The sequence below is a fragment of the Aspergillus chevalieri genome, chromosome 4 (genome assembly GCF_016861735.1).
Source record: "Aspergillus chevalieri M1 DNA, chromosome 4, nearly complete sequence".
In the NCBI taxonomy this organism is placed as follows: domain Eukaryota; kingdom Fungi; phylum Ascomycota; class Eurotiomycetes; order Eurotiales; family Aspergillaceae; genus Aspergillus; species Aspergillus chevalieri.
Window position 1 is genome coordinate 511909 of NC_057365.1, and position 19216 is coordinate 531124.

The 19216-nt window shown below is 50.2% G+C and overlaps 6 protein-coding genes and 1 non-coding gene across 7 annotated transcripts; 4 read left to right on the forward strand and 3 right to left on the reverse strand.

Annotated features, from left to right (window-relative positions):
- Window positions 1–609: 609 nt before the first annotated feature.
- Window positions 610–4248, reverse strand: ACHE_40181A (uncharacterized protein; the record flags this gene model as incomplete). Its single annotated transcript, XM_043278351.1, has 1 exon — window positions 610–4248. One exon carries the CDS (start codon window positions 4246–4248, stop codon window positions 610–612), a length of 3639 nt encoding a protein of 1212 aa, XP_043136139.1.
- Window positions 4249–5494: 1246 nt separating this feature from the next.
- Window positions 5495–9132, forward strand: ACHE_40182S (uncharacterized protein; the record flags this gene model as incomplete). Its single annotated transcript, XM_043278352.1, has 2 exons — window positions 5495–5788; window positions 5854–9132. The coding sequence occupies 2 exons, from the start codon at window positions 5495–5497 to the stop codon at window positions 9130–9132; spliced, it is 3573 nt and encodes a 1190-aa protein (XP_043136140.1).
- A 2167-nt stretch (window positions 9133–11299) lies between these two features.
- Window positions 11300–12866, forward strand: ACHE_40183S (uncharacterized protein; the record flags this gene model as incomplete). Its single annotated transcript, XM_043278354.1, has 2 exons — window positions 11300–11776; window positions 11877–12866. 2 exons carry the CDS (start codon window positions 11300–11302, stop codon window positions 12864–12866), a joined length of 1467 nt encoding a protein of 488 aa, XP_043136141.1.
- A 1061-nt stretch (window positions 12867–13927) lies between these two features.
- Window positions 13928–13999, forward strand: ACHE_t40001S. The gene has a single exon. It is a non-coding gene; the product is annotated as a tRNA-Arg (tRNA).
- A 107-nt stretch (window positions 14000–14106) lies between these two features.
- Window positions 14107–15336, reverse strand: ACHE_40184A (zinc-dependent alcohol dehydrogenase; the record flags this gene model as incomplete). The annotated part of the gene is made up of 3 exons (XM_043278355.1): window positions 14107–15033; window positions 15083–15131; window positions 15212–15336. 3 exons carry the CDS (start codon window positions 15334–15336, stop codon window positions 14107–14109), a joined length of 1101 nt encoding a protein of 366 aa, XP_043136142.1.
- Window positions 15337–16277: 941 nt separating this feature from the next.
- ACHE_40185S (uncharacterized protein) lies at window positions 16278–17418 on the forward strand (the record flags this gene model as incomplete). Its single annotated transcript, XM_043278356.1, has 2 exons — window positions 16278–16935; window positions 16982–17418. 2 exons carry the CDS (start codon window positions 16278–16280, stop codon window positions 17416–17418), a joined length of 1095 nt encoding a protein of 364 aa, XP_043136143.1.
- Window positions 17419–17461: 43 nt separating this feature from the next.
- On the reverse strand, window positions 17462–18371 carry DHG2 (SDR family NAD(P)-dependent oxidoreductase; the record flags this gene model as incomplete). Its single annotated transcript, XM_043278357.1, has 3 exons — window positions 17462–17930; window positions 17984–18249; window positions 18303–18371. The coding sequence occupies 3 exons, from the start codon at window positions 18369–18371 to the stop codon at window positions 17462–17464; spliced, it is 804 nt and encodes a 267-aa protein (XP_043136144.1).
- Between the last annotated feature and the right edge of the window lie 845 nt (window positions 18372–19216).

Genomic DNA, 19216 nt, shown 5'->3' on the forward strand with positions numbered 1-19216 from the left:
GTTCCCAGCGATTGCCGATATCAATAATTGGGTCCCTCCTGTGTTGTTCCGGCTCTGGGACGCATGGTTGGAATTCACGGATTCTGGCGGCGAGGTTTCGAACCGGGAGTCGCGCCATTGTGCCGGTTGTAAAGAAAGATCAGAAGAGGATAGCAAGCAGATAGGTCACTCTTCGATGATGATGTACTGCTGTTGTACATAAGAGTAGCCCTATCAAGAGTCCCTATGCTGATTATTGAGACATTAACTGCGTAAATCTTGGCAGAATAATGCCGGGCGATGCATCTTGGAAGAAGTACTGTACGGGGATAGATGTATACCACTTCGCAGCATCCGAGGCCATTCGAAGTGGTCTAGCAGCAATCAAAGCATATCTGTTCGCGAAATTTTCTCTTTGCTTCCAGACCTCAAAAGGATGCCGATTCGTTCTATATTGCAATCTACTGAGCTGATTTGGTAAGTAGATTTAGAAAACATCTGTAATAGCACTATCAACAGTTGCAAAGCGTCATAAAGATAAAGTATGTGAAGCAAACAAACGATAGAACAAGTGCTTCTGCCCCAAAATCCCAAACATAGAGAAAAGAAACAATAAAGACAAAGAAAGGTTTAATATCGTCTCAAAAGCTTCGCAAAGCGATTAATTACAGAAGGATCCTTTCGTTTTCGACTCTGGGTCTCACGGTGATCTTGAGTCTGGGTCACAGCTTGATTTCGGTCCTGGTCTTGACTTTGGCTCTCGGTCTGACTCTGGTTCTCACCCCGTTTTTGGCCTTGGTTTTGACTCTGGCTTTGGTCCTGATCCTGGTTTTGACTTTGATTTTGATCTTGGTCGCGACCCTGATCCTGACCATAATCCTGACTTTGGTCCTGGTATTGGTATTCTGTGTAGCGATCCTGATGTTGACCCTGGCCCTGGCCGTGATCCGCGTGAGGGTCCGAGTCCCGGTCTCGATTATGGTCCCGACTCGGATCATGGGGTGGATAGCGATACGGATCCGGATTCGAGTCACTACCCGAACGGCTCAGAGAACTTGAAACACGCGGACTACTCGGAGTATTCGCCATCAAATTCCTCATATTCGACCTTGTCAAAATATTCGAGTTCTTCGCCCTAATACCCGATGCGGACTTGGACATAGAGGCATAATAAGCAGCTTGCCACTCTTGGGACAGACGATTAGGGCAAGTGATCTTCGTCTTAAGGCCTGGTGGCAACGGCCTGGGGTGTGTTTGTCTTAGTTGCGCTCGTGGTCGTGGTGGTGGAAACATAGCCCGTGCTGAATCTGATGGTCCCGAAGGACTTGATTGCTGTGATGACTGCGATTCCGATGACTGCTGTCGTGGCGACGATTCCACAAACTGTATATTCTCTGCTTGTTGTGCCTGCTCTGTGATTGGCGAGATTTGCGAAGACCGCGGCCGCTCCGGCTCGTACGGGTTGGAGAGTAATTGGTTGACGCTAGGAGGTCCATTTGGGCCGCTGCCTTCGCGTAGGATTCGTGCGGAGGTGTTGCTTCTTTCTAGGTGCTCGAGTTCTTCGGTGAGGAGGCTTTCTGTGTCACCTTCTCTTTCTTCAGGAGGGCCGTAGGGCGGGCTATCGTTGTGGTGGTTGTAGTTATGGGCGTAGTGACGGGCGCAGTTCAGGGCATAGTCCATGGTGTAGTTCTGGTCATAATCCTCGTCATAATCCTGGGCATAATTCTGGGAATAGTTCTGGCCGTTGTTCTGGTCGTAGTGCTCGTCATCGGAATCATCGTCTTCTTCGCTCGAGTCGTAGCCGTCACAGCAGCGAGGACACTGGCAATCCTTCCCGAGGATACGGCGCGCAGACATAGAAGACATCGGCCTGAACTTGTATGGGATGCGTATCTCGGTGCCCTTTGGGATATCCTCAGCAGCCCACACGAGAATACGATTCGGGACCTCCTTGTCATATCCCCAGTTTGCATTGTGTCCTCGGTAGTTACAGGCGTGGTTGAACAAGCTAAACCCAGAGAACACGTATAGCGTTTGGAAGTCCGAATCAAACACGTCGAAGCTCTTCTTCTGCTCTATCATAGCTCTCTGCTCAGCTGTGCTTGGCAGTTCTCCGTGTTTATCAAGTCCTTCTCGCTTAACTCGTTCGGCGGTTCCACGCCATTTCTCGTCCCAGGGGACGGCGTTGATGATCAGTTTCCGTAGGACGGTCTGGATGACCCAGGTGTCGAAAGTTAGGTCGCTGAATATGTCGACACCCAGCTGCAGGAGGATGTCAAAAGGAACGCGGATGTTTGCGGCAAACGTGAACGGGAACCAGCTGTTGGACCAGGACTTGGGATCCTCAAGCATGGCTAGCTCGTCGATTTCATGCGCCATGAGATTTGCGTCGCCCGTCTGCATACGTCTCATCAGGGTGATATCAAAGACTTCTCGTAGGAGGAGACTCAAGGCTGTCCCGTGTTTCTCGTTTGTGTGCGTAAAGAAATCCAAATAATTATTTAGATGTTGCTTGAGATAGTCGTCGAGACCGGGGTAGTGATGGAACAATTTCCAGGGCGTGATTCTAGCACGCATTGCATCGTGTAGCCAGTCCCAATTCTTTCCACAGGCCCGGTAATGATATAACTTTTGGGCTATCTGTAGGCATGTGGTTCCCTGTTGCGGATCTGCTGGACAGAAATACATATGCTCTTTAGCCTCTAGGAGATGACAGGGACAAGCTTCTGGATGGGTCCCGTTCTTGATGGCAAGGCTTTCGCTATCATACCGAGCGAGAACAGCAGCATTGATGGGCCTGCGGCAATTTTCACATCGAGGCTTTGACTCGTATGGAACTTGATCTTCTGCGAGCCGGGTCACGCCCAGGTGCGCTCGGATCGAAGGCTCCTCTGCAAAGATCAATGTCTTTTGCTCGATATCCTCTGTCGCGACGACAAACAGTGAGTCGTCTTCATCACTCGCTCGAACTTTGCACTTTGGATAGTCCCTGAAAGCATTGTTGTTTATGAGTTCCAGTGACACGTTCGTGGTCCGGTCTTTATCGTTTGCCTCGTACGGATACTCTTTTCCGCCGTTGACGTTCCCGGCATTTTCCTCGTGGTAGAAAAGGCGCTCCTTGCTCCGTTTGTCTCTATACTCAATGGCCGTATCTTTTAGGACTCTTTTTCGGCGTTCGAAGACACTTGCATCACGATCATTCTTAAAGATGACTCTCTCCGGCAGATAATGTTCCATCACCTTGTAGTCCTTCCAGGAACCAAGTGCTGCAAGACTGAGGCTAATTATGTTATGTAGTGCTCTGCGGATGGTAGCTACAAAGGAGTTAATTCCGTTCACTCCCCGTAGCGTCTCAGTCTCCCACTTAGTTGAATCGTTGTCATTCCGAGCATCTGCCAGGATATGTTGTTCAATCGCGTTCCAGATTCGCAGATAGAGCCCAGGCTGGCGGTTTCGCTGCCGAACATCGTTCAGTACTTCACAGAGAAGTTGTGCTCGATAGGCGTCGCCAATTGCGAGGTCGAAAAACGCTTGCAAATAATAGCAGTAAGCCCGGCTCAGCCAATAGGCAGGGTTGTAGGGACTCAACATGATGGCCCAGGTATACATGTCAAGAGGCTTGAGGGCGTTCGTCACCGAGAGTTTGAATGTAAAGTTGTCGTTTCTATTCACTCCCCAATGCGAGAGATCGCTTTTCGGTAAAAAAGTATGCCCCCGGGATCGGCGCTCGTGGTCGTGCAGACGCCTTCGAAGGTCCGCTGAGCGTCCCGAAGCATCCAGTCCGCGGCTGTGTAGCTCTGCTTTCAGTCTGGCCACAGTCCAATATGGTGCGCTTAATACACCGTGTCCCTGTACCAGGATCGGGCCGTCCGAGTATTGCGCATGTAACCCCTTTGCAGGATTGAAGATTTCCTCGACTGACCAAGTTTTGTTGTGAAGCGTGGTGTCTCTCCATCTTTGCTCCCAGTCATCTTGCGAAGGTGGGATCATGTGCTGTTGCATCAGATGCTCATAGACATTATACGCCAAGGCATCCATTGCTGTGGCAGGGCGGGGATGGAAACGGCCATTTCGACTGGTCACACTGCCAAGGATCGAGTCCGGAAGTTCCCAAAGCTGACGGGCGAGCTTTGCATTCTCGGGAGAGATGTACGGAGCCCATTGGACTTCGTCGAATAAGTCAGGCCGCGGCGGAAATTCCGGGGGCTTGATTATTTTATCAGGAGGGAGACTGTAGAATATATTAGCCTTGGATGGGTTATTAGACATATCGCAAGCAGAAAGAGGTTGGTCGAAAATTGAATTGACAAAAGCAAGTGGTTCACAGCTTTTTGGTATGATCCAGAAGGAATCAAGATCAGACAGGGAGGGACATGCAATGTTAAGTGGAATAAATTCCAACTGCAGAGCATATAACCAAGTAACCAAGTACGAATATAGAAACCCTGGAACTCGACAAAGAGAGTATCTGGTGAAAGAGGGTTTGGTCAATGTGGCTCTGGTAGAAAACGGTCAAAAAGAGATTCTTTGAAATGGTTCCGTCCGAACGCGACGGACAAAGGAGACTGTCACTCTTAGATCGAGATCTGGAATAGATCCCGGAGACAAAGACTGACATGACCAAGGTATTCCCATGTTGAAAGAATGGTACTTGGACATCGATGGTCAGTTCACCTATGGTTTGCTGGACTCGGGCACAGAGTTGACAAGGGCCCCCTGCCGGTGGACAAAGACGCGCTATGTTACTCTTTTGGGCATGAAATATCCAATATAGACAGACTCATAGCATTTCAGATGTAAGGCCAGCGCTGGTACATTAGTGATCTTTGACCAGAGACATTGTGGACTGTTGTCTCCTTATAAGGCATTCTCATCGCCGTGGTTCGACGATATAAAATTGTCCATCACAGAGACCGGAACAATAACAACATACTGAGCCGTGGTGTAGCCACCGACGAGTCATTTTTCAGCCACGTATCTCTTTCATCTTTCAGGTTCCTAATGGTGGGGGTTCTTTTGGACTGTCCGCTGTCTTCATGGCGCTGAGCGTTTCTTTCATCGGACTGGCTTTGAAACCAGACATCTTCAGTCGATTCGTCTAATTAAGTCACTAAAGAGGTAGAAGAAAGTGCTGCTTTGTCGGGTTGTGGAAAGATAGAATGAGTGGAAGAGGAAGCAGAGGGGAGAAGAGGGGGAGTAGTCAAGAGTCGGGATGTACAAAAGAGGAAAATCAACAACACAGTCAGCAGAGCGTATCAACCGACGATAATCGCCATAATTCTCTCTCTATATTCACTGTTTCTTCTTGTTCTCTGTAAGGGCGTCTCTTCTCTTCTTCTACTCTTTTTCCTTATTCTCGTCGGGTCAGGTGATGAGTCCAGCTGAACTCGGATCTTTTTTCCACTCGACTCTTTGTTTCTCTCTTTCCAGCCGACACACTACAGAACAACTCTTCTCTCCGTCTTCTCTTTACATTCCTTGACGGTCGCTGACTCAGGAGGGTTGATTGCCAGAAATGTTTTCTAATTCTGGCCCTCCGCAGCCAGAATGGCGTCTTCCCCCGCGGCCGCCGACAACTGCGACAGGGACGACGACAGCAACAACAGCTACTTCTACGCCATCAACTTCTCCGGTCCCTCCTCCCCCTCCTCCGGCTCCGTCAGCACCAGTGCTTCCCTCCTATAATCCAAATGTCTTCGGTCCTATGCCCGGTGCCCCTCCGGTTGCGACGGGGATCGACACGACCGCGTGGGGAGTGAAATTCAACCACCAACACCACCATCAAGCCCATTCTCCTCCTCCGTTGCCTGTGAGTGCTTCAAACGATCTAACTATAACGATCCCAGATTCCCATGCTGACAGAATAATGCCTAGCCTCGTCCTCCCATCGCAACAGACCATGTCCCGGCGCGCATCCAGTCTCCGCGAGTCAGCTCTCCGGTGTCGAATAAACCCCTGCCGTCTGTCCCCCCATATGGAGGCCAAATAGCGCCCGGACAATATAGCTATGGCCCCGCGCAAGCTCTCGGTCCTGTTCCCCCGCCACCGCCCCCGGTTCCTCCTGGTTACCAGAGTCAGTTGCAGCAGCAGGCGCATCCACCTGCACCTGTCGCATCGGACCAAAGTGGCGTTATCAACTATACAACTTCTTCGCCGCTGGAACGTCCTCTGCCTCAACCTACGCTGGCTGTCTCGACGGATTTTGGGCCGTTTACTAATACTGGCAATGGCCCTCCACCAGTACCGCCAAAGACTAGCTCTAATGTATTCACCACAAGTTCTTCAATGGGACCTTTTAGTCCCTCAGACTGGGAACATCTGGGACCAACTCCAGGATATATTGACGACACAGAAGTCTTCTCGTCTAAGAAGACAACACCTGTACCTCCAGTTGAACCATCTCAGAGTCATGCGACATCTATGCATAGCCCCGCGTCAAACCCTTACATCCCAACTTCTACCCCGCCTCAGAACGCCTCACCTGCGTTCCAGGTCCCGCATGCCGATGATCAGGTCGGAATGCAGAAGCCATCTACCGAGTCGCCGGTCAGCACAAGCTCTGCGCAGGAGCCACCACGTCCATCTGGTCCGTCCCGGGTCAACACCGCAGAAACAACGCAGAGCTCTGCTACTGGGACCACCGAAAAGATCGATGGGGTCATTGAGGCCTGGGCTCGACCGATATCTCCGGACGTCAGGAAATCTGCTGACGGCAGCCGTCAAAGCCCCATTTCCAGGCCAGCAGATAAAACCATACAACGTAAGCCCAGTCCAATTGATCCAATCGACATCCCGTCATCAAGGTCGGGAAGCAGAACTCCCGCAGAGGAGGGACAGCAACTGTCTACCCCTGGCGGTTCGATGGCAAATGCAGAGGGGGTTGCCTCTCGTCTAACCGTGGTCGATCCATATGAAGACTTGGATCCTTGGTTCAAATCTTCTTTGACTCGTTATGTCGCCATGTTGCGCAAGGAAGCGGTTGCTGACTCCGACGAAGAGCGGTACAAGATCTTCACAGCGTTCACAGCTAAGGAGACGAAACTACGGGAGATTCTCTATGGTATTGAGCAGGAACCTAAGAGCACCAGGGCCGAAGACGTAAACTCACGCCAGCCAACCCCAAGCCCGCAGCAATCAGCGGAGAAGGAAAAGGAGGGTCCGCCGACACCACAGCCCTCGGCACCAGTAGAATCTGGTCTGATCCCGGTAGAATCAGAACAAGATGTGCTTGAATCTACTTACACCACTGAAGATTTTGAGGATGGAGAATACAGTCCTGGTGGGCGGCCAATCATTCCCAGACTTTACACTCCCAATAATCTTGAGAGACCAGCTACACAACCACCCGGCCATCAGGCTTCGAAGCTCACAGATACGGGAAGTCAATATGGCGTCCAAGATCAGTTCTCGCGGTCATCTTCGGTACCACCTTCGATGAACAGCGGAATACATACGCAGACGTTTGCGCCTCTGACGACAAACCCTCCACAGCCAATATACACGCCATTCCGCTACATCGAAGGACCTCAACGAGGCTCAGACAATCTTGCCCTTGATAAACCGGCCTACCAGGCATACTCTGATCTGCGACAAGCCTCTGCTGAGAGCGGACGTGTGATGGCAAATGCGCCGGATTCCGACACGAAAACAGGTGTTAACACTAGAGTTTCCTCCCCAGCTCAAAACGAGCATAGTGAAACATTTATCGGGCTTATTCGCGAGAAAAGCGTCACATACAAGAAGAGAAGACCTCGCAGAGCTTCATCACCTCCTCCATTGCCGCCGTCTCTCCGGCAAGGTAGACCCGACCCTGTTAATGACCTGCGATCTATGGTCTCATCCCCGCTAGCCAAGCAATCAGAGAGCTCGTGGCATGTTACTACCAGGAAAAGTCTGGAGCAGTACTCCGATGACTTTACTTATATACAAGAAGCGTTTAGTACGTGGGAGACAACTGCTAAGATTCGACGGCAGAACCTTGATAAGGAGCGTATGCAGCGTCAAGAGGAATCTGAAGCACACGTCGACTCTCTTTTCAATGGCAAGGAGATTGGATATGCCGATATCAACGTTCTCGAGGAAGAGTTCAGGCAAGCAGAAGCTCGAGTGCAGCTTGATGAAGAAAGACAAGAACTCGACGATTTCATTAGAATTGTTTTCAACCCAGTGGACGAACGTCTGGGTCGGGAGATTGCTGCCCTTCTGAATCACTATGAGTCTGCACTCAGCCAACTCAGTCACGAAAACAGCAAGATCAAGGATTCGACTGACAGACACAATCTGTCACATACAATGAATATAGTGAACGACATCTACCGGAATCTCGAAATGCGCTACCAGAAACGCCTCAACATTGCTTTTGACCGAGAGCGGCGCCGAAAGAAGGCCGAACGGAGACCGCTCGTCTTCATGGGTGATTCCGGGGCCCTCAGGAAGCTGGACAACGAGTTTGACCAGATGGAGAAGCGAAACATTTTTGAGGCGGCCAAGGATCGTGATGAGAGAGCCAACCGACTCATGGATGCTTTCGACGATGCTATTATGCATGGTCTAGGCGAAAACCAAAGTCTCCTCGATGATGTGGCGGCGAAAGTGAAGAAGGTTGACGCTTCGCATCTTCAGTCAACTAGCTTGCCAGAGTCGGAAGTGGAGCAGATTCTGAAGTCCGTCGCGACTATGGTGGACTCACTCCGACGAGACTCTGAATCCATTTTGCATAACTTTGGCATCGCCGATGCCACCCTCAACAACGCTGACTACCGCCTGTCCGTGGCCGAGGCTCGTTACACCAACGCGGACCATGATGTTTTCCGCCGTCTCAATGCCGAGAAACAGAAAGAAGATGCGAAGATCCAGAAAGACCTCGAGTCGAAGCTGGAGAGTGTCCGTGATGGGCCTGCTGAGATCACTCATAAGATCAGCGAGCTACTTAAGGCTTTAGGGAAAGACCCGGTAGCCGAGCCAGAAGCGTCATCTGATGTCACAGCATCTACCAGCCATCCTGTTGATAGTTTGATGCCAGGTCCCCGTCCTGCTACTGCTGGTCTACCATCCAATGAAGACTCGGAACATCAGCGGCGGATTCGGAGGGCTCTGGAAGCAGCGAAAAAGAGGAATGCTGCCAAAGCGCACGGTACTATGGCATTGCAGTAATACAGTGCCTTCTGGTATCTCGACTATATCACTTCTCTTTTCTCATTGCATTTCGTTTGGTTGTCAATGTTTTTTTTCTTTCTATCCGCAGTCTTTTTGACCCGGCTTATGACTTGACGAATTTCTTTTCTATACCCTCTTTTGTTTGACTCGTTCTCATTTTCTTTCCGATACTCATAGCACGTATCGCGATACTCCCGACAATATGGCAATATAGTGGGATCGGTGATAGGGATTTGTCGATGGCATATAGTATAGCATTTACGGCCAAGAGTAAGCATCAGAGGACTTCTGCGTAAGCGATACATATTATAATTGTAATAATACCATTCGTTTCATAATATCAATAGTTATTTCGTACTTTGGTCTTGTGTGGTATATTTCAGCTGAAGTCTTGAGCCTCAACATGCGCAGTTCCTTTTAGCCCTTCAGCTCCCACTCTTTCTCTTCCAAACATCAACTGTAACCACCCCAGAAGAATCATTGCGAAATTCGAGAAGCTCTTATGCTTGCTGAACGACTTCCAATTAACTCGAATGATCTATTGCATGATCTCTCAAGGCCAACCCGGTTCTTTCCATAAGCGGCCGCAGGTTCAGACGCCGCCCAGGAGTCGACCACAGAGGCCTCAGAAGGTCCAAATTCATGACAGGTATATTTAATTGCGCAGTGCTTCTAAATGCCTTCTCATCAGATGCGGACCATGCTGACTCTTATATTATTCAAGGTCTCTTCGCTGCCGAACGTCCACTGCCGTCTACCGCTCGGCCTTTCGAAGAAAACTGAAGGCACCGCAGAACCCACAAACAACGATGAGAAGATATACCAAGGAGAGAAAAAGGGATAACAATATAGTGGCACGCAGACGCCAGGATGTCGATGGAAAAGAAGGCTGGCGGATCCGTCGGACAAAATGGCATCCTGTCTTCAATGCAACTGATCATTGAGCTTCGGCATCGAGATATAATATTTATATCGCGAGATCTACATTTCAAATCCAACAACCGCTGCAGTTTTCGAGACCTCAAAGTTGATGTTTCTGCTGCGTTGCATCGCTGTGCTTGCACGAACTCTCGGCGCGCCATCGCAAACCTCCTGAACACAAGATCGATCAAATCGAAACTTTCAAGCTCTTCAAGCTCGCACTATGAGGACATCCTATAGGGATCAGCCGTCTATAATCGACCTTGGCAAAGGAATGCGTTTAAATTTACTTTATTGTGCTGATTATTGACGGTGCACCGGCCTCCGATACTCCCGGCTATAGTCACTCGCGGTTCGCGGCGCGCACATACTTCGCAGTGGCATTCTCAAAGCAAACAGAGGATTCGAACATCACAAATTATGTCTTTCCAAGGCTACATGCTGATCATGTGGAATAGCCTAGGGATTTTTGACTTTGGTGGAGGTGAAATTTCCCTTGGTTTGATTTACCCAGGAATGATTCCAAATCATTCCAGATCGCTAGATCGCAAGATTTTTATTTTGTTATATTTTTACTGATTCCGGTCCACACGCGTCATGGTTGTCGCCCTTGCCTCTCATTGGCAAGACGTGAAAAAAAGCTTCTGGTTGAGAGCAGTTAATCGTTCCAACACATGGCATTGCTGGGATAATATCCGTTGAACCAAAGACTCGGAACCACACAATGGCTTCTTTGTTAAAGATCTACCGAGCAGGGACATTGTTCGGGTACGACACTTCGAAATCTTACGCAGAGTGTCTTTTAAATGCCGTGTTTGGACTTCCGGTTCCATGGTTCCAGTTCGTTTCGTTGGATTGCCATCTCCATCCTAACCATTGGTTTTATGGCATTGTTGGTCCGTTGATGCGAAATTCGTCCCTCGTGTGCGCTTGGCAGCTTTTCTTTTTGGTTTGCTCTCGATTTGTGATCAGGCAATGAAGCCGGGGGCGCTCCTGCGCCCGAGCATCTTGAAGGATTCGTGGAGGAGTAAATTATGCACTTCTCCTCTCTTCTTTTTCACTGGCCCAACATGGTGTTGTGGGAGCCATTTGAATCATAGTACCCGCTCCCATCCGTGGTTCGGGGCAAACTCTATATATTATCGGGTTGTCCATCGCAAAATCCACGGGTCAATGAACTTTTTCCCTTTGGAACCCATACCCCGAACCAAAGTTCTCTGGATTTACATAACGTCCGTGCCCGATGTCTGCTCCTACGAAACAGTTTCACAAACTTTCCATCGGCGGCAATATGCCAGACAGACGGACCCAGGCTGAAAGGAGGGCAGCGGGTGCGGGATCGCATCGCCCCAGCGACGACGACGGCGACGATGACAATGAACCAATGCAAGTTTCCGGTGAAAGCGAGCAAGCAGATGAAGAAGTGGACGAGGAAGAGGTCGAGGACGAGGAGGAAGACGTGACGGAGTCATCACAATCATCGACCGTCCAAGCGAGGTCGGGCATCACTTATGACCTTGCCCATCTCGACCCCGACTCAGAAGCCAGGGCCCTCCTGGGTCTCACGGGCAGATTCGACGAAATTCACTGCGAGTCGACACAGACAGGCTATGATTTTCGACTGTCAGAACGGCCACAAGTGCATATCGGTTCAGGTACTTATACGTGTACCTGTTCTGCTTACCAAAGTCGTCCTGATGTGGCCTGCCAGCATATTTTTGTAAGCTTCCCCCCTTTTTCAGAAACGGAACGAACGAGACAAGGAATAGGAAAAAACAATAGCGGGACGGGGATGCTGATGGTTTGTTCGTCTTTGCAAGTGGATTCTTGATCAACTTCACGGTTGCTTCATGCCCCAACCTCCTTCCTCTGATGTGCCTTTACTGAGCAACGGTCATTCGCCGCAATTCCCCCGTATCGAACACCTCCTTGACGGCAAACTGGAAATGGTGGCAGAGCAGCTGAACTGGCAATTCTCCCGGTCCAAAGTAGAAGAGGGGATGGGCCGTCCACAAAAGGTCCGCGACATCATGTCAGCCTTCAGCACGGTTATACTTCCCGAGGATTTCCGTCTCGACCTAGTGGAAGAAACGACACAACTTCGCACACCAGAACAATGCGTCGTCCAGGGGGACTTCGAAGCCACCATGTTCCGATTAGCCGTGCACAACGACGAGGTCTATGCCAGCCTGTGCAAGGCGATGCCCCCGGGGGCCTGCGCGGCCATCTATTTTGATAAGGTTCAGGAGAAGATGCGGAAGCTATTGGCGGACTTCGATCGATACTGCCTCACGGGACAGCTCCCGGCCGCCGACGGGACCGGCACGAGCCTGGATGTCGATGCCGTTGTCAATGATTTGCAGCGCAATGTCGATCGTGTTCAGGACAACATCATCGCGCGCGCACCGCACGGCACAGAAGGCGCCGCAAAGACCCTAATCACAATCCTGGAGGACATCTGCAACCGCGACAAGGACGCTTTGGACGGGAACCGCTGGGGCCGGGCGTCGTTCAACGGTGAGGACGAAGACCAGCGCAACCTGTACCATCGGCTGGTTGGGAAAGCGGACGAGACGGGCGAGTACTTTGTCCTAGACGCGCTGGAGCACATCCCGGCCACGGACCTGCACCAGTTCGGAGACAAAATGAGCGCTATTCTCCACCGGAATGAAGTAAATCGGGGCCCCAAGAGCTATATCCTCAAACTGAACGCGCTAGTGCGCCTTGCCGTCGAGTCTGTATCATCCGGGTCCGGGCAGAAACGACCTGCTACTGCTACGACCGGGGGAAATAGTAAGCGGACGAGATAGGTGATCTTTCTGTTCTTGGTTCCCCTATTTTTTCTTTTTCTTTTATTATCTTGTTCTTTTTTTTTTTTTTTGGCTTACAAGCTTGGATGCGCAGCTTGCTTGACAGCTGGCTTACCTTTTCCTTTATGATTTTATCAATACCCCTCTGCCTTGTCTTTCGATTTCATTACCCTGGGAGGTCTTTTGATTCAAGCTACTGCTAGTGCATATACCAATACAACATATTGACAATAGTACAACTGGTTTGGACCGTAGAGGAGACTCCCCTGAATGATATTTTCTCAATATACTCTGTACTCAGTGTATAGAAATGCCATCGATAACCATACCATTATTTTTATCTTCAAACGCACAATGCGGACCAGAACCATGGCTCAACCACACACCAAAACCCAGCGCCACGGTTAAAAGCGTCCCGAACCAAAAAAAAAACTTCTGAATTCTCTATACGCCGTATACGCGCCTCACTGTATCAAACTTTCTTTGTCCATACTTCGTTCCCCGTACTTTGTCTCCGACTCCAGGTCTCGATCACCAAAAACAATACGCCATAGCAAAATGGCGCTCGTTGATCTTCCCTGCAAGCGCAAATGTACAGGGACTATTCTTGGCCGGGGGTGGATAGCGTGACGGATCCTCATATAAATAGAACTCTCGTTAGTGCTGGTGAGAATAGATTTACGTAAGAGGGTAGGTGGGTTACCCTGTTGAGTGTGACGGTCCCGTTCAATATAAAATATATTGGTAGACTATCTCGCGAAATACTAGCATGAGGAGGAAAGAAGAGAGAACGCTGTGCCTGCCAGCGTTGAACTATTTAATGTGCGAGGGGTCCTGGCCCTAAAACAGAACAAAGAAATCAACACAAAGGAATCAAACATGTCATGTGATTTAGCGAGCACTCATGCTCCGTGACATTGAGTAGGGGTATTTCTATGCTTCTACTCCGTAAAGGTTGCGTGCCTCGATGTGGGTTGGGGATCGCGTGCCGAGGGTGGGTGGTTCAAATTTAGTCTTGATATGGTTTATATAAACATAGAGTGAATCGTTTCCCAACAATTGGCCGGCTGGCCCAATGGTAAGGCGCTTGACTACGAATCAAGAGATTGCAGGTTCGACCCCTGCGTCGGTCATTCTTTTTTTTTTTTTTTGGCTTTTTTTCTCTTCGCGTCTCTTTTTGCTCCATGCTCGTAGAAATTTAATTGTTTCATTTACTCAACACTTATCCAAGAAAACCCACTTAAGACAAATCCAGAACAACCCGTCCCTGCACCTTACCCTGACCCATCTCCTCGAAAACGCTCGTCAAAGCATCCATCTTCTCGGTCCGGTAGTGCGCCTTGATAACACCCCTAGCCGCGAAGTTCAGCGTCTCAATGGCATCCGTCCGGTTACCAACTGCCGACCCCGTGATCGTCTGATGTCCTATGATCATTTTACCCGGGAAGGCAGTCGCAATAGGCTGAGGCTCTCCCTCAGGAACACCAACGCAGACCATCGTCCCGTTGAAGCGCAGGAAGCCCATCGACTGGGCGTACGCGGCGTTGGCCGAGGTACACACGATCACAGCGTGGGCACCAAATCCGTCGGCTAGCGATTTGACATGTTTGGCGATGGCTTCGCCCTTGTCGTCTGCAGGGAACTGGGTGACGTCCACGAAGTGCTCAGCGCCAGACTCCTTGACTAGTTCTGCTTTGCTGCCGTGGTCGACTCCGATCACGCGCAGTCCCATGCCTCTGCTGGCGAGCTGCACGGCCAAGTGGCCCAGGCCACCACCTGCGCCGGATATGACAACCCATTGTCCTGGGCGGGCGTTGCTGCGCTTCAGGGCGGAGTAGACGGTCACGCCTGCGCAGAGCATGGGGGCTGCTTGTTCGGATTCGAGCTCGTCGGGGATTGGGGTGACGTAGTTGGCTGGGCCTAGTGTGTATTGTTGGAATGTACCGGGAGTGTAGTAACCAGAGATTCTCTGGTTAAAGCACAGTCCGTCAGAGCCTGCTTGGCACGGCAAGCAGTTCGAGCATGCGCTGGAAATCCATTTGACTCCGACTCTGTCGCCAAGTTTCAAACCGGATGATTCTGTGCCGGGGCCTAGTTTGACGATCTTTCCAACACCTTCGTGGCCGCCGACTTGTCCGGGCTGCGTGGGGAAGGGGAGCGCTTTCCACTGGAATTATTAGCGATGTATATTTCCGCGCCTTCTGCCGGTAACATACAGTGTTTGTCATGATACCATAATCAGAGTGGCATACACCCGTGTGAGTTCTGTCAATTTGAGTTAGCTTACTGTCCATAAGGACCCAGGAGAGCACTTGTCTCCAGTACAATTTGGATGTTCTGCATACAGGTTGATCAACACCTCGCCCGTGCTGGGTTCTGGTACATCCAATTCCACCACCTTTGTCGACACCGAGCCAGGCTCATCATAGATAGCAGCCTTTTGCTTCTTTGGAATCTCTGAGACGGCCATGTTGGCTTTGATTGTGGTTTCAAGCGAAGTGGTGACCTGGTATTTGAAGAGATGCGGGGTTGGGAAACGAATTCAATTGATATGGTGAGGATAGCGATGTTGTCTTTCCTCGCATTGAGCGGAGATCACAACCCTTAAATATTTCCTGCAAGAACTGAATAGCTTTAATACCTGCTCGTGGGAATAATGACTCGTGAACCACTCAATGTCAAAAGTGAGGAGTAAATGCGGAGGTGGCGGGGTGATCTGGAGCTGACCTCGGTCACTTATGTCTCACCCACGTCCGTATAAGAACCGATCGACGCCAAATCCGGGACCTGGCTTGCATAAGCTCTCTGCATAACACGTAGCCCGATTAATTAGTACACCTGCTAGGCACACCTGCTCTGCGGCAGTCTCGGTCCGCCGCCTTCATCGTTGAAAGGCCGACATATATGACTGGGATGTGATTGATAGGAGGATGTGACATTGGACATGATAAGGATGCATAATTGATGCGCTGTCTTGTGATTGCCAAGTACCGCAGCGTGCGTGGAGGATGGCCGGTTTGGAGTGGTCTGGAGGGAGATCAGAGTCAAAATAACATAAAACAGCGGAGTTAGAATCCTAAACGGAGTGAGCAGAGGATGAGAGATGAACGAGAAGATGGAAAACGGTTTATATAAGAGCAATCCCAAAGGTACTCACCAGCTTGAGGCGTCAGTCATGGCAGCGATCTTGTTGGATATCAATGCAACCTCGGTATAATGGCCACCGACGGGTATGGCGTCTTCAAAAGAGCTGCAAGTAACGTAATGGCTGCTAATGCTGCCTTCATCCCAAATGTTTCCCTGTCTTTCGTTGAACAAAAGGAGAAAGGACAGAGCGTCCTTTTGTTTAATTAAGTTGGTTGAACCCCGCATTTCCTCAACGCCTGCAGCAAGCACAACAACGCAGTCAATATGCCAATTCCGATAGTAGACTCGCATATACACCTCTTTCCAGATTCACACCTACCATCGCTGGCCTGGTATGGCCCAAATAGCCCTCTAGGATCCCAACACTGTGTAGACGAATACCGTCAAGCAACATCATCCACGCCGATCATCTCAGATTCAACTAAACCCCTTTATCTCCGCGGTTTCATATTTATCGAAACGGACCGACTCTCATCAGTCGAGGAATCAGGCCATGGGTGGAAACACGTCCTCGATGAAGTCGCCCTTCTCGCTCGGGTTGTTCGTGGTGAACCCATTGACGGAGACCAGCATCGCTATGTAGACCGTCCGCCATGTTTGGGGATTGTGCCTTGGGCTCCGGTGCCAGGTGGTGCTGTCGTATTGGAGAGGTATGTAAAAAAGGTCAAGCAGGCAGCTGAAACGGACGATGTGTGGAGGAAGATTCGAGGAGTGCGGTATCTGGTCCAGGATAAGCCGTCTGGGGTGATGTTGCAGCCGGAATTTATTGATGGACTGAAATGGCTCGGAAGGAAGCAGTTGACGTTTGACTTGGGAGTAGATGCGAGACAGAGTGGATTGTGGCAGCTACGAGAAGCTGTCGAGATGATGGAGCGGGTTTATGAGGGTGTGGACGAGAAAGATCAGGTGGTGATGGTTATCAGTACGTCTTGTCTATTCACCACGATGCCCGATTCTAACAGACCCAGACCACCTGTGCAAGCCAAATCTACGCCTTCCATTTGCATCCCCTGAATCAACCACAACCCATCCGGATTTCCTGGAATGGAAAACACTTGTTACCGCCATGGCACGATACCCCACGGCATACATGAAGCTCTCTGGTGGCTTCTCAGAGCTGCCACCGCTCTCTCCAGCTCCTGAACCCGACATTAAATTCCTCGTTGAGAGACTTCATTCATGGACTGATGCAGTCTTTGATGCATTTGGTCCTGATAGAGTCATGTTTGGGTCCGATTGGCCTGTCTGTAACCTTGGAGGAGGCGGGAACGACGCCACTTGGCGTCGATGGAGGACTGTAGTTGAGGGTGTTTTGGAGAGACGTGGGTTGAGCGAAGAGCAAAGGAAAGGTGTCTGGGGCAAGGTTGCACTGAAAGCTTATGGAATTGAGATTGAAGGGCTGTAATGTATATTCCACATTGATATCTCTTTTATGACAAGCATGTCTCTCACTGAAGATTGACAAACAACCCCCCATCAACCAACAACTGCGCCCCAGTAACATACCCACTCAACTCCTCACATGCCAAAAACACCGCCGGCCCAGCCAAATCCGGCGACTGCCCTAACCTACCCAACGGAATCCTTCCCTCCATATACTCCCTCTTAACCGGATCACTCATATCCTCATCATTCAATTGCGTCCGGATAGTCCCGGGCAAGAGAGCATTGCATCGGATATTGTATTTGCCCAGTGCTACTGCGGTTGATTGCATCAAGCTGAGGACTCCGGCTTTGGTGGGCGTGTAGTGCGTTTGCTGGCCGCCTCCGACGAGGGCAGAGATGGAGCTGATTCCGATTATTGAGCCGCCGGGTGGTGATTGGACTAGGGCCATTTGACGGCCTGCTGCTTGGGTTGCATAGAAGGCGCCGGAGAGGTTGGTGGATACAGTGTGGCCGAGGAGGGGAGGGTCGACACTACAGCCACGATCAGTAATTCTCTTCATTAGGAAAGACATGGGGAAACTCACTCCAGGAACTCCGCAAATTTACACACGCCCGCATTGCTCACAAAAACATCTAACCGACCAAACTCAGCCACAGTCTTTGCAATAAACTCCTTCCCCGTCTCCGGCTGCGTGACGTCCCCAGCAACAGTTAGGAATCTCTTTTCTTGCAATCCTGTGATCTCGACTGCGTCTTTGTGGATGGACTCGAGGAATGCTTCTTCATTCGGTCCGCCTAAGTGGTTGATGGCTACTTTGGCACCGTGGCGGAGGTATTCGAGGGCAATGGCCTGGTGTCATTAGGAAGGAATCATCTTTCAAATTGCGCAGAAGGTAGACGTACCCTGCCAATTCCAGTTAAACCGCCTGTGATAGCAGCGACTTTGCCTACTAGAAGCTGCGGAAGAGGCATCTTTCTTTGCAATTGGTTGATATAGAGTACTGTTGTCCTTCACGGGTAGTGTGGTATGGTCTATTTCCGCGCACCACACAATTACAATCGCTAAAATTTCAATTCCATGAAATAATTCCCTCGCTTTCTTTTCTCGAATATCTTCCTCGACCCCGCGAAAGAGTGCGAAAAGATAAGCCGATTGTGGGGTTGTCTCGGAGGTTCGTGGTGATGATACTCCGAGGGGTGTTGCAGAGATTCATGAGAACGATTGATGGTGGGGTACGGAGTACAATAATATTCTTTCATATTATTATTATTATTATTTAATCAAGTTTATTGTCCATACCGAGCCTTAGAACTATGACAGACCATGATTCATGGACTCAAGGCCAGCAGCTATTCTACAGTCTCTTGTCCCTATAGGTTCCTGAGGCGCTAGCCCCCTTCTATAATCTTTCTGATCCTTTTCCTCGCCCCAGACCGCCTGTATGCGCAGGGCTTTCGAGCAGAGTGCTCTCCTTGTGTTTCGGAGCAGGATGGGTATAGCCTAAGCTGAGAGTCAGCCTAGGCTACCCTTCCTGCTATCCTTCTTCTGTTCTAATTGCCGCCTCCAGTGCTTCCAGTCCCCATTCATCATCTCTTCGAGCCCTTTCCGCCGTTCGCTGTAGGTGTGCTCGGGGTAGAGCTATGCTGGTACTGGCTAGGAATCGTAGCAGCGCTCTGGTAGCTCTAGGCTCTCCTAAAAGTCGTCCTTATAGTTATTCTTCTGCAGTAGTGGGTCTCATAACTCTGTCTGTCTCCAGGTCTTTGTAGAGCCTGTTTCGTTGGTGTCGCCATTCCCAACATTCAAAGAGAAGATGGTG